Below are 16,546 nucleotides of genomic sequence, written 5' to 3'. Positions count from 1 at the left end.
ATAGAGCACTAATTTCCAGAATATATAAAGAACTCAAAAAACTGTACAACAAGAATACAAATAACCCAATCAACAAATGGGCTAAGGATATGAACAGACACTTCACAGAAGAAGATCTACAAGCAATCAACAAACATATGAAAAAATGTTCATCTTTAGTAATAAGAGAAATGTAAATCAAAACTACACTAAGATTCCATCTCACCCCAATTAGAATGGTGATTATCAAGAATACAAGCAACAATAGGAGTTGGAGAGGATGTGGGGAGAAAAGTACACTCATACATTGCTGGTGGGGTTGCAAATTAGTGCAGCCACTCTGGAAAGCAATGTGGAGATTCCTTAGAAAACTTGGAATGGACCCACCATTTGACCCAGCTCTCCCACTCCTCGGCCTATACCCAAAGGATTTAAAATCAGCATACTACAGAGATACAGCCACATCAATGTTCATAGCTGCTCAATTCACAATAGCCAGACTGTGGAACCAACCTAGATGTCCTTCAATTGATGAATGGATAAAGAAACTGTGGTGTATACAAATACAATGGAATATTACTCAGCTATAAAAATAAAATTATGGCATTTTCAGGTAAATGGATGAAATTGGAGAATATCATGCTAAGTGAGATAAGCCAATCTCAAAAATCCAAAGGACAAATGATCTCGCTGATAAGCAGATGATAACACATAATGGGGGGTGGGAGGGGGGCAAGAATGGAGGAAGGAGGGACTGCATAGTGGGAAAAGAAGGGTGGGAGGGGTGGGGGGGAGGAAAAAATAACAGAATGATTCAAACATCATTACCCTATGTAAATGTATGATTACGCAAATGGTATACTGTTAATCCATGTACAAACGAAACAACATGTATCCCATTTGTTTACAATAAAAATAAATTTAAAAAAAGAAAAAAAAAGATAGGGTTGGGGATATATTTCGGTTGATAGAGTGCTTGCTTTGCAAATACAAGGCCCTGGGTTCAATCCCCAGCACTACCAATTAAAAAAAAAAAAGAAAAGGAAAAAAAACAGGGGCTGGAGACTTGCAGTTCAGTGGTAGTGTGAGCTGTGCATGTTCAAGGCCATGGGTCCAATCCTCAAAATGCAAAAATGAAAATAATAAAAGGCATGCTTTGTACTTAGGGTTTCAACATGTTCAGATTTATTTAAAACAAACAAAAAAACCTAAAAGAGATAGCTAAGTTGGTAGAGTGCTTGCCTTGCAAGCACAAGGCCCTGGCCCTGGGTTTGATCCCCAGCACTGCAAAAAGAAAAAAAAAGAAACCTAAAAGAATTTTTGTCATGTTTTGTGTAACACTGTCTTCTCTTTTTTTTGTGGGTGGGGAGGGTGGGTCCTCGGGATTGAACCCAGGGTCCTTAACCACTGAAATATACCCACCCCCTTTTGAGATAGTCTTGCTAAGTTGCTTAGGGCCACAATAAATTGCTGAGTTCGGCTTTGAACTTTTGATCCTCCTGCCTCGGTCTCTCAAGCCACTGGAATTACAGTCATGCACCACTGTGCCCAGCTAACTGTCCAATTTTAAGGGAATAAACTACAAAACATTTGAAGCTTCACAGCATTAAACATTTTTCAGAAGTAGCAAAATATAACCCTCCCCCAATAGACCCCCAAACGATGTGCTATAGGGTAGGACTGTTAACATATAGTAAATGCAATTTGAGAGGTTTGAATAAATTATTTTCCCTTGTTTAAAACGTAAGAAAATAGCTAATGATAAAATCACACAGAGAAGCAAATATACTGGGTTCCACTCATTTAGCTCAAATCTGCAACTCTATTTGGGGGGTACACATTTAATATAATGATACAAAATAACCACTATTTGTGCCAAAACAGATTCCAGAAATTGTAACTCCCCAATTATCCCATGCCTTACGATTTGTTTGTGAAGCTATTGAAAATATTGAAGCCTATATATTTAAAAAGAAGGAAGAAAAGCAGCTGGCATTTGTATTGTGCTTAACATCTTACATGCATTATTATATTTAACCCTCACAGTCATCCTATGATTCTGCAGATAAGGAAATTGTGGCTTAGGGAAGTTCACATAAATTTCTGACTTGAATCCACATCCATCTCCCACCAAAGCCTGTACTGTCATATTGCCCCTAAATATGCAAGCACAAAAACAGCTTCTAAAAATAACTCCCAAGTCCCAGCTACTCAGAAGGCTGAGGCAGGAACATTGCCGAGTTCAGGGCTAGCCTGGGAAACTTAGTGAGACTCTGTCTCAAAAAAATGAAATAAAAATAAGGATGTGACAGTGCATGGCGATGTAGCTCAGTAGAAAAATGCCCTTAGGTTCAATCCCCAGTACCACAAAAACTCACAAAAAATGAATAAACATGAGAAGTTTCCAAATAAAAGAGAGATTTACTTAGACCCAAAGCTATTCTGTCACATCATCAGAGCCATCAGGGAAACAAAACTGCTTTAGTTATAATCCTGATTATATGTTCAACAACACATGGTGTGTGTCTACATAATGAAGGAATTTAACCATTAAAAATGAACAATCCTCCCATAAGAATTGGATCCTAATTAGAATAAGTAATACTCCATATATGTATAATATGTCAAAATACACTCTACTGTCAGGTATACCTAAAAAGAACTAAAAGAAGAAAGAAAGAACAATCCTCACTGACACAATGCTTACCACACAGCTCTGATGGAACAAATGCAAAGAACAACTGCCATTGTGAAATGGCCTCAACCACATAAAAGACAAAGAAGAACTAATCTGAAAGAAAGCACCAAAATGCCAAAGGTGGGTTTGTTCTGGGTTGGCACAGTTGAGGAAGCTTAATGTTTCTCTTTTTTACATTGTCTTGCATTCATTCCTCCGGGTGGAGAGCAGTGGTATATACATCTGCAATCCCAGCAACTGAGGAGACTGAGGCAGGAGGATTACAAGTTTGAGCTTGGGCAACTTAGCAAGAAGACACTGTCTCAAATATAAAGGGATGGGTGTGCAACTCAGTGGTACAACATTTCTGGGTTCAGTCCCCAGTACCTAAAATAAAAATCAATAATAAACTGTTTACCTGAAACATGGCAATATGCAGCTGAACTCGTTGCAGGCTTGTCTTACAGGAAGAAATGCTGGTTTCCAGCCTGCGCACCAGGTCATGCTTCTTCCAGGCAGTGTCATAAGAACTTGCTAATACAGTTGCCCTGTTCATGACCAACTGAGAGAACTTCCCGACCTGGATGTTATGCTCCACAGCCTTCTTACACAGATCATCAACAGAAACTTTGCTTTCAGCACCGAAGTCTTTTGCCTCTACTTGAGCTATGATGTCTACACCCAGGGCACTGATAAAACTGCACAGGGTGAGTCCAAGGGCTTGATTTGGTAGTCCTATCAAAAGCTGCCTCACAAAGTCGGCAGTAAAGGCCTTTATAGGCTTGGCCATTTGGTCTTCACTGAAACAAGAGTTTCTGAAAAGGGTTTTCACATTGACAATCTGTACAGGCCCATTCACAGTATTCTGATCTTCAAGTGAACTTGATCCTAAAAAAAGAAAATGTTCTTAAAGTATCTCATGCAAAAATAAGATACAGTAATAAGGCTACTTATTTAATGCTCTTAAGGCTTTACAAATGCAAAATTAAATCAAGTCTTCTCCCATTGTGCCCCCAACAAACTACTACACAACTAAACCAGCATGTTTAAAGGTAGAACATTACCTGACAATGTTTTAGAAAAGGTACCACAAAGCCTAAAGAACTCCTTAATTGTCTGTAATCTTTTTAGAAAGAAAATCTCTTCTAGCACCTGACGGTGATTATCATCATCAAAAAAATTAACTTGAGTACTTCTGGCTTCCCGTATGATGTCAATCTTTCGCCATGCTACAGGAATTTCCATCTTGTTTAACTATATAAATTAAAAAAAAAAAAGTTAATTTCTCCACTGTGCACACACTGAACTGAGACTCCTGCACTGCACTCACTCATAAAACCAAGTAAACATTTACCTTTTCAACTAATAAGCCAAAAGCCGTTTCAACTTGGGCAAACATGCCATCAAATGCTACCAAAAGCATCTGCCCAGCTGACATTTTTGGTGTTTCATCAACTGAACCATTTCTTGGTTGGATTAACTCACCATATTGAGCATGCAGTATTCTAGGGAAAAAGAAAAAAGATTTAAACCCTTGCGGAACAGTAGTGCATTTGGGGGAACACAAAAGATCAATATTCTCAGAACCAATCAGAAAAGTGTACAGAGTCTTGTGGCATTTAGAAGGAGACTGTGATAAAACAAAACTCCGAGTCAATTACAATAGGAAGTCAATATTTCCAACTCAGTAATTGTTCATGAGACTAAATTTTATGCAAATTATGACATTAAAAACTGTCACACAAAATGTTAGTCTTACTTTATATTCAGAATATGCAATATGAATTCCAATAATAAAGATGTCAAAAATGACACAATTCTAAAGTTGGCAGACCCAGAAAATTGCTAGATATGTTGGAATTATAGCCACATGGTGGAACCAACTATATATACAGCAAATTGAGTTACTTGCGATTTTTTGGCATGTTCGGTTTTAAATAAGGCACATTTTTTTAAAAACATTTTTTAAGTTGTAGATGGACACAATGCCTTTATTTTTATTTATTTATTTTAATGTGGTGCTGTGGATCGAACCCAGTGCCTCACATATGCTAGGCAAGCGCTCTACCACTGAGCCACAACTCCAGCCCAAATTAGGCACATTTTTAATGTAAGGTCTTTTTAAGTTCACCTTCATATTTCACATTATCATTAATTTAAGACTTATATAATGCTTATAAATCCACACACTATCAGCTGATAACTGTGCTATTATTAGTCTTTTATTGTATGACTAAAATTATTAAAAAGAAGCATGAGTAAGTAGGAAATTTGTAAATGCAGAGTAACCGACAACTTTAAGGAATCATGGCAAGTAAGTTTATATTTCGTATTTCCCGTATTACTGAAGAATTCCTTAAAAATTCTTTTTAATTGGTCAAAGTAAAATGCAAACAAGACTGACCAGATTCAGATAATTACCAAAGGAGCTAGAAGAGGGGGGTATACACTACTATTCTGTCTACTTTCTTGCATCTTTGAAATTTCCCATTGGAGGAAACATGATGGGACAGTTCCCTTTAACTCTTAACTATACTTTCTGTAGTGAATCAGACACTGGAATGCCAAAGAAAGAAAGAGGTCCTAAGTTTCTAGGGACAAAGTTAGGGTTCAGTTGTGGATACAAAGGATGCCTGGAGAAACTACTCAACCTCCACAAGCTCCGAAGTCAAACTGCTTGTCTGGACTACAGAGAGAAGAAACACAATGTTCAATATTTGAAACAAATTTGTAAAATGTAACTCATTTAAAAGCATTCATCTAAAGTGAAACTATCTTAGATGCCTCCATGGGATTCCTGGAGTTGGCTTAAAAGAAAAAATACCACCCTGAACTTTGTGCCTATGTGAGCACTTGTGTAACTACAGCAGAAAAACAAATCATGTATGTAATTAAAGAGCTGCACAGAACTACACAAGCATACACAAAAATGAATGCATGTGTAACTTGTGAAATCCAAGTATGGTCTGTTACTACACTGTTGACCATCTCATGGTGTTGCTACAGTACTGTGAATTCTGCAAGATGCTACACTGGATAAGGGATGAGGCATAAATGAGATCTTTCTATACTTTTTTTTAGACAACTCCTTCCATAAATCTATGATTACTTTAAAATAAAGCTATTTTTTAAAAAAGCACATGTATGCATGACATTTATAAGTTATTATATCTGCTCTAAAAATTACAAGTGAACTAATAGTAAAGTTAGAGCTCAGAATCCCTTCAACAGGCTGCCTCATCTTGTTCAGGAGGAAACAAGATGTAGCCAGCATTCACTTGCCTGGCAACATCGATGTAATGAGCATGTGTTTCTTCTTCGAGTCCCATAGCTGCATTTCTTAAATAGGCTTGAAGAGATTCAACTAGAGTCTGCAGAGGAACGCCATCAGTTGTTTGCTCGATGAGACTGTCCAGTTCATGAAGCATACTTTCTAAGGTGTACTCCCCTTTCATTAAACATCTAAGTGCTTCTGGAAATATGATTTGCCGAAAATTTGAATTCAATTCCTATAAATATGTGAGAAACATATTTTAATGTATTTTGACTTTAGATGAGTTATACACTTAGAAACTTAGTGCCATAAATTAAAAACCAAGTAATACAACTGTAACCAAGTTATGGCTACAAACTTCACATTCATCCTTATTTTAAATGACTGCTTAAGTAACACTCAAAGGGGGGGGTCAAATTGTTCTTCTGAATTAAACACATGAGAAAGACAACATTCGATATCTTAAAATAAAAAATTTAAGTAAAATTAAATGCATTTACCTGCAATGAGGTGTATACACCATTGGCTAAGTGTACTGCCTCAGACGCTTCTACGGGGTTCGGGATGTCTAAGTCCTGTGGTACCAGGTGGCACTGTTTCAGTAACTGAACCAAACAGGTGACGTTTCCACTCATACTGCAGAGCTCCTCTAAGAACCAGGCTCCATCTCGAGATGTCAAATCAACCAACTGCTCCCCAGCACTTGAGGCTGCACCTTCCATCATCAGGTTACGTCTAAATGACAGAAACACTTGCACAGTGAAGCTGACTCAAGGACACGCTGAAAAGACTTCAAAACTGAAAAGAAAGGAGGCACCTCTAACACAGGGCAAGCTTAAGGAAAGGAAAACAGTACCTTAAAGCTTGAGATTAAAAATTAAGACACATGAAATCTCAATAAGCATCAATTTGTTTTTATTTTTGGTTGGAGATGGACACAATATCTTTATTTTATTTATTTTTATGTGGTGCTGAGGATCAAACCCAGTGCCTCACACATGCAAGGCAAGCGCTCTACCACTGAGTTACAATCCCAGCCCAGCGTCAATGTTTTTAAGACAATGAAATGGTCCAGGATGAGGCTAGCTAACTCACCTTGTAAGAGTACAGAGAGCAGAAATAATGACACTTGCTAGACTCAAAGATCCTTCTTCTCCATTCTCATGAAGGAAAACTTTAATGCAACGTTCAATTTCTTTCAACTGATCTTCACAAACTGGCACAGTGACTGCTTCTTGTTTCAAGCGTTCCACTTGTCGAATAAGTCTGCTGTTTATGTCTGCTGCATACCGCTGCAGGGTCATTTCAGTGGCAGTTATGAATTGACATACTGTTGGGGGTGGCTGGGGAGCATACTGCAATTCATATCTATTTAAAAAAAAAAAAAGAGGTGCTTGCTTGTGACATTAACACCCCATTTTGCAAACGATGTTCACAATACAAAATACTGTACAAGAGAAAATTGCATTCTATTCTCAAAGAGGCAACAGTCATTAGTTCTATTTCACAGAGTCTCAAGAGCTTAAACAACTTCCTGAGGTGACTTGTTCAGTGAAATAATCCATGTCTGAACCCCACTCTATTTAAACCAATCCTACCACTCTTAAACTGGAATATATTTTAATTAAGAAGGAAAAACACACTCTCTTATGTGGGAAAACCATGAGTTTAAATCTTCTTAAAATCAAGACAAAAGTAACTCCATTCAAATTCCATCTATTGTTCTCACTTCAGAGAGATTCAAATATTAGCATGGCCCATGCTCAAGGATGACATGCAAATTAGTGAAGTGTTCTGTGATTTTTTTATAGTCACTATAGCATAATCTAACAATAGATGAATGAATAAAGAAATGGTGGTATAAATACACAAAAGAGTTCTATGTAGTCATTTAGATAATGAAATTATGTTATTTTCTGGCAAATGATGGAACTGGAGAGCATCATGTTAAGGGAAATAAGTCAGACTCAGAAAGTTAAGGGCCCAATGTTTACTCTCCTATGTGGAAACTAGAGAGAAATAAGGAATTCATAAGGGAGATTCTCATAAAAATAGAAGGCAGAACAGTAGAGTAGAAAGGACCAACATGGAGAGGTGGGAGGGAGGAGAGAAAGGAAAGGGAGGCGGAGAACTGCAGAACGAAACCAATCAAATTATGCTAGGTACATGTAAGAGTATATTCACAATGAATCCCACTATTGTAATTATGTTTTATGTAAGTATGAATGTCTCAATGAATCCCACTATTGTAATTACAATGTAGTAACAAAAAATTAAAAGGAAAGAAAAAATTCCATCTATTAACCATTTCTTTCAGAAAAAGAAAACACAAATGCAATTTAAAAATCAAATACAACTTGCTTGTACCCTCAATGGAACCCCCAATGAGAAATAAGAAAATCAAACACTTTCAACATACTTCCTGTAGAGTTCTTGACAGCGCTCTACTGTCGTGTTACAGATGAGTTCTTCCATCCAGGTCTTCCACTGTTCAATTCGATGTTTCTGAAATATGGCTTTTGGATACTGCAGAGCGACAGTTGCATAGTGATGCAGCTGTTCCAGACAGCCGCGGAGCACAGAGCGCCTCTGCTGCAGAAGAGCACCAACCTCCCCCTCCAGCTGCTCACACTGGCTAATCAAGTGGGCCTGGCCTGCATTCTGCAGAAAGGCTGTTGCTGGCACATAACTTGGGGGACCTTTTGGTAAAAGATAATATTAATTACAGTAAAGCCATTTCAAGTCATCAGTCATTGAAAGGGAGCATAAAACAGAACCCACACACAAACACACAACTACAGGATTCACATGTTCACACTCTAAAATAAGTCAACCCATACCAAGGTCCATTTGTGTGCTTATCTCCTGAAGCAAACTTGCAAGCTGTGTTGCTTCTAAATTATTAAATGCAGCCTGATAATGTGTTATCCACTGTTCAAATTCATTCAGCTTCACTTGGATTGCTTCTTGAACAGCTCTTTGCTGAGTCTGTAGTTGAGTATGTTCAGAATACCTATCAAGGGGAAACAAACAAATCCAAAGATCACTTGCTACTCTTCTACATACTTAATAACCTGGACTTTGCTCAGACTAGGACCACCTGGTTAGCTCCTTTGCAATCTTGAGAACCCTGCGTAAATATCCCTTATTCCTCTGGTCTTTCTTGACCCTGTAATTCCCTCAACTAGGCTCCTAACATTTTAAATAAAACTATCACATCTCCCAGGTTTTGAGTTCCTTGAAGGTTAAACTTTGTAAGTCTGAGAGTCTCATGCAATGCTTGGCACTTGCATATTCAACCATCCTTTCCTGAGCACCTGCTGTGTAAAGTTCATTCACTTAGATCACTCTATCCAACTGAATGGTTTTTAAAAAAATCTCAGCAAAGTAGATGAAATAACTGCCACTGTATAAATAAATAGGATTCAAGATACAATTGCTAAGAGAAAACTAAATCCCAGGTTTTCTAAATTCAAGTGTTCTAACCAATATGACTTCCATAACTGGCCACATATTTAAATATAATAAAGCAGAAAAATTAAATTATTGTTTCTGCTGCTGCTATTGATTTTGGTACTGGGGGCTAAACTCAAGGATGCTTTACCACTGAGTTGTATGTACCTCAAGTCATTTTGATTTGGAGACCAGGTCTTGCTATGCTGCTGAGGTGGCCTCAACCTTGAGATACTCCTGCTCAGTCTCCCAAGTTGCTGGGATTACAGACATGCACCACCACACCTGCAGTAAACTGCTGTTTATTAAATAGCACCTTGAAACTGTCCCTTTTTGGCAGGGGGTAAGGGACGAAGGTATCAGGGATTGAATTCAGGGGCACTTGACCATTGAGCCACATCCCCAGCCCTATTTCGTATTTTTATTTAGAGACAGGGTCTCAATGAGTTGCTTAGCACCTCACTTTTGCTGAGGCTGGCTTTGAACTCTCCATCCTCCTGTCTCAGCCTCCCTAGCCACTGGGATTATAGGTGTGTGCCACTGTGCCCGGATGAAATTATAGTCCTTAAGAGAGCCTAGATCAATTTTATGAGTTGCTGTAATAATTCTAATCCAGACTGACAAGGTGTACACAATATGAAAATTCTCCTTAATGACACATATTGAGAAGAATTTAATGCTGTTTTAAACCTGTGTTGTAGAGTGTGAGAGGGATGATCCACTCCTTCAGCTCCTTCTAGAAACTCTATTTCCTCCAGCAGTTTGCCCTGCAGTTTTTCCACATCTGTCAGTTGCTCTTGCAAACTTAGATATTCGTCTAAGCTGCTGTCCAGCTTGGGAAGCACAACCAGCATCTCATCCCTATTTTTAAACCAGTTCACCTGTAAAAAGTTATTCTGATTAGGAAGATGCTTACAGGTCACCTGGGTGACATGATATGTGTCAGAAGAATCAGTGAAGGACATTTCGAACTTATCATTCTAACTAAAAGCTCATCAAAGTCAGAAAAGAATGATGGTGTCACTCCCATTTTATAGACAAAGACAACAACATATGCAATGAAGTTTGCAGAGACATAAGCTGAAAGACTTGATTCCTTAACAATGCAGTTATCACATCACCCAGAACAGGGTCAGCATCACTGTCTACTGACCAGGAGGAAAAACTGTTCAATTAAAAAACATTTAATACTGTCAGTAGTAAAATGCTTTTCAGAATATTTTAAAAGTGAATTTTTTTTTCCAAATCATTAACCTACCTCCTAGGAGGTAACTATATCTTTGTGTGGGAGCCTAATTAAAAAATGACACCAAATTCCCATATTTAACTGCCATTTCAACATTATACATTGATCTTGCAAAAAAAAATTTTTTTTAAAGAGAAACTAACTTACTCAACTTTTTAATGAACACATTTATTAACAAAAAGATGAGGAAGACTTATGAGATCACTGGGCTTCACCTTAATTTCAGCTACTCTGGAAGAAAAGAGGCTGCGGGTGATCTCTCGCTCCATCTCTCGCTTGCTCTGCTTACTCTCAGCCTGCTGCCCCCCTCCACCATAGACAGCACCAGCAAACCCGGCCTCGCCCCCTGCGGTCCAGTCCACCAGGGGATCATACACGAAAGCCTCCAGTAGCGTCAGCAGCGTCTCCCTGCCACGCCGCATGATGTGTAGCACCTGTGTTTAGGAGAGTTTTGAGTAAGTCTTGCCACAAGCTTCCTCATATATACAGCATATATGTATATACATATTCATTCCACAGGTTTTTATTCATTTAACGTTACACTATGAGGTAGAAAACAGCATACCTGCTCACAGGAAAGCCTAAAAACACCTTCTACTCCAGTTACACCCAATGCTGTTTCAATGTTTTGTGTCATTCGAAAAGGTACTTTCTCAGGAACTCTAAGGCTTTTACCTTGAAAAGACAAATCGTTATATTTTTGCCCTTTCACCAAAAAAATATTTGACCTTCATACAAATGCAAAAGTCCATATTTATTTTACCTTTTTCAAAGCAAACATTGTAATCTATGTGCACCACTTCTCCAGTCGTCATATCTATGAGAACATTATCCAGATGTCTATCTCCAAGGCCAATTATGTATCCAACCATAGACATGACTGCAGTAGATCTTGCATAAGACTAAAGAAGAGGTGAGGGGAGCATGTTAAGCATTATGACAAATTCTTCCCCAACATGAATTTGATGCTTTAATATTTACAAAACGTCACAACCCTACTCCTCCCTTATTTTAAAATAAATAAACAAAAAGTGCTCCTGGAGGTTGCTGCATGCAGTCAAGCAGGCTCTGTACTGTGCAACTGCATTCAACACTATGGCCCTGGTTGGACCTAGTCAATCATTATCAGAATGCTAGATTTCAAAACAAACTTCCCTTTGACTTCCTGGTTTTTCGCTTTCTCAATTTTTAATTCTTATTTCCATTTCATCCTTAACCCCTCCCTACCCTGCCCTCAGACATGGTCATGGCTGCACCTTTACAACTGTACAATGAGATTCAAATGCAAGTCTCAAACTACCGAGTCTGGAGAGCCACAGGGAGATGAGAAGGCGGTGGGCCAAAGACATAACACAGATCACATTTCATACCTGTGTGACTCTCCACCATTCGTCAGGCGTGGTGCAGGATGACCACAGCTCTTTGGCCAGGAGATTTGGGGGTGTGGCCTCCATTAACTCCTCTAGCACTGCCTTCATCACATGGAGAGGCCAATCCCGACGGGACACATCCAGACTGAGTCCAACTGTTTTCAAAGCAGGGCCAATTTTACTATAATAAAGCTCACTAGGACGGGGTACAATGCCAGGATTCTGAGGAGTTTGGTAGGAATCTTGGGCCTTAGAAAAATATCAAAAAAAAAAAAAAATCAAAGTAAGGATAAAAATTATTTTGAATGTAAATAGTATTTTAAAACTGATTTGTCAATAACATTCTCCACCTAGCTAAATTTCATGAATAAAATAAGTCAATTCTTCTTTTAATTTGCATCTTTCTTTTAATTAGATATTAACTTCTTTATTGAAAAATTGGTCTGTTAATCTTTCTTGAAGTTCAATTCAAAACTCAATACCCAGGTTATTTATTCTATTTTTGGTAGTCAGGCTGGAAACCAGGAGTATTCTTCCTTGAATTATAGCCCCACCCTATTTTTGTAATTTCTATTTTTAGATAGAGTCTTGTTAGGTTGCCCAGGCTGGCCTTGAATTTGTGATCCTTCTGCCTCGAGCCCACAAGTGGCTGGAATTATAGGTTTGTGTCAATCCATTCACCATTATACTCTTCTTTATAACACACAGTTCATTTTTTATAGTTCATAGTTCATCTACATTTCATTCTTCACTGATGACTTAATCACCAATATGAAATCAACAGATACTCAGGAGCATGTTGCATGAAAATTTAGATAGTCCTTCTGTAATTCCTATCTTTTTGCTGGTCCCCACCCCGCTTTTCCTTTTCTTTCTGGTGCTGTGTTCAGAACCCAGGGATGCATGCATGCTAAGCATGTGACTACTAGTGCGTCACATCCTCAGCTCTAGCTCTGACCTTTAATTTACCCTTCAATAATTGTTCTGCAGGCTCCTGTGCCTACTCTTAATTCACTCCTGGGGTTGGATGCACAGTCTAGTGGTACGGCACATGTTTAGGGTCCTAGCAGTACAAAAAAATTAAAAATAAAGAAAACAAAAGATGACTCCTTTCAAACTCTTGCTCCCTTCTATACTTCCCACTAATTTAGAAGCATTTTTCTTTAGCTAGATTTAGGATCATAAGGTTGAGATTGCATAAAATTTATCTTAGTATCTGCCTCTTAAAACTTTTTGTTTTATGTACCTCAAAAACACTTTCCTAAGGACCTCAAGTCTTTTCCTACTTTATAAACATGCAAAACTGTTCAAATATAAGGCTAGAAATATTTCATACCACCACAGAGAATATGCTGATATGTACATATTTAAGAACATTCAAATAAAAACACATTTTAATTTTACTCAACCTTTTGTGCTTGTAAGGCAGCTTCCCGCTGTTGCCATCGTTTGTAAAGACCAAATAAGGGTGTAGCTCCATCCACCCACTGGATCAGTCCTGACCTCGTTCCTAGTGGTGTTACAGAATAGTGTCGTGCATGGAAACGGGGCGTTTCCTGCCGATTAATTGTAGCAAACATGGTATTCACAATAGATAAAAACTGCATTATCCTCTCATCCAGATGTAAATCCTCCAGTCCTAAGAAAACAAATTTAAGTTGGAGGGTGGGTGACCAAATGGGGTCCCAAGAATACCACTTTTGTCTTTTTAAATTAGCAAGAGCATGAGGCACACTTTAGAGCATTAATGAGAATTCTATTAGTGACAAGCTGTTAATACTAGGTATTAGCATTATACTAGCTATATCTCAGTTCCTCTGCTTGTACAAGTTCAACTGTAAGGTGAATGGAAATCTTGCTACACAAACCTTTGAAAAGGTAAGGATAGCTCTTCCCATCTGATCCGAGAAAGAGAAGTTTCTTGGGCTTAGTTTTAGTCGGTAAGATTGTGATGGTTCCGCCCACACTGTGGATTGTGACAGTATCTCTGGCTGAGACTTCCCCAGGAAGAGCAATTTCAGTGTTAGTCATGGCAGCCAACCATGGACTGATTTCTTCAAGACGTAAGATATAACTTGCACGTTTCTGTGCTCTCTGTTGCAAACTCAGCATTATCTATATTCATAAAATGGGAAAAACAAGCCTACATTATGATTACAACAATTTTCTTCCACATTAAAACTGGCATTGTAAACTTAACCCCCCTTCCCACCACACACACACAAACACACACACACACACACCTGCTGCTCTAGTTCCTACATTTAATTTGGTATTAGGGCTTTAGATCACCCTGGGAGAGAAACAATAGTGGGCCGAACAGGATTCCTACTTAGTTAAGGCCCTGCCTCCTCTTCTCTGTCCAAATAAGTAGTTAAATCACAGGAGACAGAAGGAAAAAGTACTGATGTAGTCACCATATTCACGGCTTTTCAAAAACTATTTTCCCACTGTCAAGCTACGCCTGAGCAATGCCAAAACAAAATAAGTCTGTCCTTACAAAAGGCAAAAGAGAAAGACAGAGCTAGCTGTCAGGTAGACACAGCCTTAAGGAAGTCTTCTGTAAAGTAACTGACATTATATTGCAAGAAAAAAAATAAGGTCTATCTACTCTTACCATATTGAAGGAGAAAAATTAAGAGGATACCTAAGAGATTTAACAAAACTTAAGAGCACACAATAACTAGTCAGACTTCTTTTTTCCTTTTGGTGGTACAGGGGATTGAACCCAGGGCACTCCACCACCAAGCTACATCCCAGCCCTTTTTATTCTTTATTTTGAGACAGAGTGTTGCGAAGTTGCCCAGGCTGGCCTCAAACTTTCGAGTCTCCTCAGCCTCCGGAGTACCTGGGAATTACACCAGACCCAGAGGTTGCTTAAGAAAATTTTTAACAAAAAAGTTAACTGTTTAGAGCTCCACCACTTGAAGTACACAGTAAAACACCACAATCCTTTCCAACAACTGGAGGGGACAACTGATTGAAGGTGCAGCTGTTTCTTTACTTACAGCTAATTCAATAACCTGTACCTGAATTAAGAAACCATGGGCTCTGTATATTCCTATAAAAATTTTTAAAACAATCTTCATCAAGATTTAAAGGTTAATTAAAAAACAAAGGAAATACCTCCAGTATCAACTGCCAAAAGAATGATAACTACTGTATTTTTATCCAATAGATCATTACCCATTACACACAAAACATGAAAGAATCAGAAAAAAGATCTTTCTACCAATTATAAAAGAATCAGCAGGAAATTGACAGTAGTAAAAACTAACAAAAGACATTTTTATACACAGTAAAATTCAACAATGAGCAGGAACTAAAAAATATAGCACTTAGAATTGAACTTATAACAAAACTATTTTCTAAAAAGTAGGTAATGATTAAAAATTTAGAGGACAATTGTAGAAAGAGCGCTATAACTAGGAAAGGACAAGTTACACTCTGAAGTTTTATTTCATTAGCTAATTCTTATTTTTATATTTTCAGCTGTATGATACTTAAAAGGGAAGGGTAACACAGGTATCTAAATTTTTTAAAGTTATTCTTTAAAATGCATGTACTTATGAAAATTTTTCAAACAACACACACACACACACGCACACACACACACGGGCTTTAAAAAGTATTCTTCCTGTCTCCTTTTCCAGATTTCTTTTTAAAATTTATTTATTTATTTATTTAATTTTTTTATTTGCAGGGCTGAGTACTGAATCCAGGTTTTGTAAACACTGGGTGAGCATGATGACCCTGAGTTATATTCCCAGTTCTTTTACAGAAGACAAAGAGTAAGAAACTGGTCTAGGGGCTGGGGAGATAGCTCAGCTGGTAGAGTGCTTGCCTCACAAGCACAAGGCCCTGAGTTCGATCCCCGGTACCACAAAAAAAGAAAAGAAACCAGTCTAGGACCACAGGAAACCAGAGTTTGGGCAAGGCCACACATAATAAATATCCTCTTTATACTAGTTTTCTTGTTTTATGCTTCTGGCTGTTTCCTCTAAATTTAGAAGTTTGCATTAACTGAAGTTTTTACATTTTTTTGGTACATATTTTAATATTTTTCACATTACCAAAGCTCAGTAAAAAAATCAGTTAACAGCAAAAAAGGTAGGAGAGAAAGCAAGGATAAGGAAACACAAGAAAAAAAATACAAACTTATAGAGACTTGCTCAACTAATGGTGCTAATGCTGTAAGAGAAGACCAAAAAGAACACAGAATTAAGGGAACCAAAATATAAATAATTCTGCTCAAATGTTTGAAGATACAGCAGCATATGCAAAACTGACTTCAAAATAATTAAGATAGAGTATTCCTTATCTAAAATGCTTGGGACCCAAAAAATACTTTAGGTTTTAGAGTTTTTCAGATTTTGGAATATCTGCATTAACTTTACCTATTTATGTAAACCTAATCCAAAAATGTGAGCACTACTCAAAAAGTTCCAGACTTTGGATTAAGAATGCTCAAACCTATATTGATTAAAAAAAGGAAAAGAAAAAAAAATATAATGTTGTTCTATGTGAATACTGTGTTAGAAGTACTA

The 16,546-nt window shown here is 37.8% G+C and overlaps 1 protein-coding gene across 2 annotated transcripts in view; it reads right to left on the bottom strand.

Moving 5' to 3' along the window:
* The window catches only part of Smg1 (SMG1 nonsense mediated mRNA decay associated PI3K related kinase), a 100,294-nt gene that overhangs the window by 16,846 nt on the left and 66,902 nt on the right, over positions 1-16,546 (bottom strand). For both annotated transcript variants that reach the window (XM_047532800.1, XM_047532799.1), the window contains 15 exons: positions 13,868-14,114; positions 13,409-13,638; positions 12,000-12,248; positions 11,393-11,531; positions 11,195-11,304; positions 10,845-11,063; positions 10,074-10,264; positions 8,771-8,943; positions 8,350-8,629; positions 7,026-7,298; positions 6,431-6,665; positions 5,939-6,165; positions 4,011-4,161; positions 3,721-3,910; positions 3,075-3,544 (listed from right to left, as the gene is read on the bottom strand). In XM_047532800.1, the coding sequence (XP_047388756.1) occupies positions 3,075-3,544; positions 3,721-3,910; positions 4,011-4,161; positions 5,939-6,165; positions 6,431-6,665; positions 7,026-7,298; positions 8,350-8,629; positions 8,771-8,943; positions 10,074-10,264; positions 10,845-11,063; positions 11,195-11,304; positions 11,393-11,531; positions 12,000-12,248; positions 13,409-13,638; positions 13,868-14,114 (3,384 nt within the window). The remainder of the gene's footprint in view (positions 1-3,074; positions 3,545-3,720; positions 3,911-4,010; positions 4,162-5,938; positions 6,166-6,430; positions 6,666-7,025; positions 7,299-8,349; positions 8,630-8,770; positions 8,944-10,073; positions 10,265-10,844; positions 11,064-11,194; positions 11,305-11,392; positions 11,532-11,999; positions 12,249-13,408; positions 13,639-13,867; positions 14,115-16,546) is intronic.

The sequence above is a fragment of the Sciurus carolinensis genome, chromosome 18 (genome assembly GCF_902686445.1).
Source record: "Sciurus carolinensis chromosome 18, mSciCar1.2, whole genome shotgun sequence".
Taxonomy (NCBI): domain Eukaryota; kingdom Metazoa; phylum Chordata; class Mammalia; order Rodentia; family Sciuridae; genus Sciurus; species Sciurus carolinensis.
The sequence above is the reverse complement of the archived record's forward strand: the minus strand, read 5'-3'. Positions and strand labels throughout refer to the sequence as shown.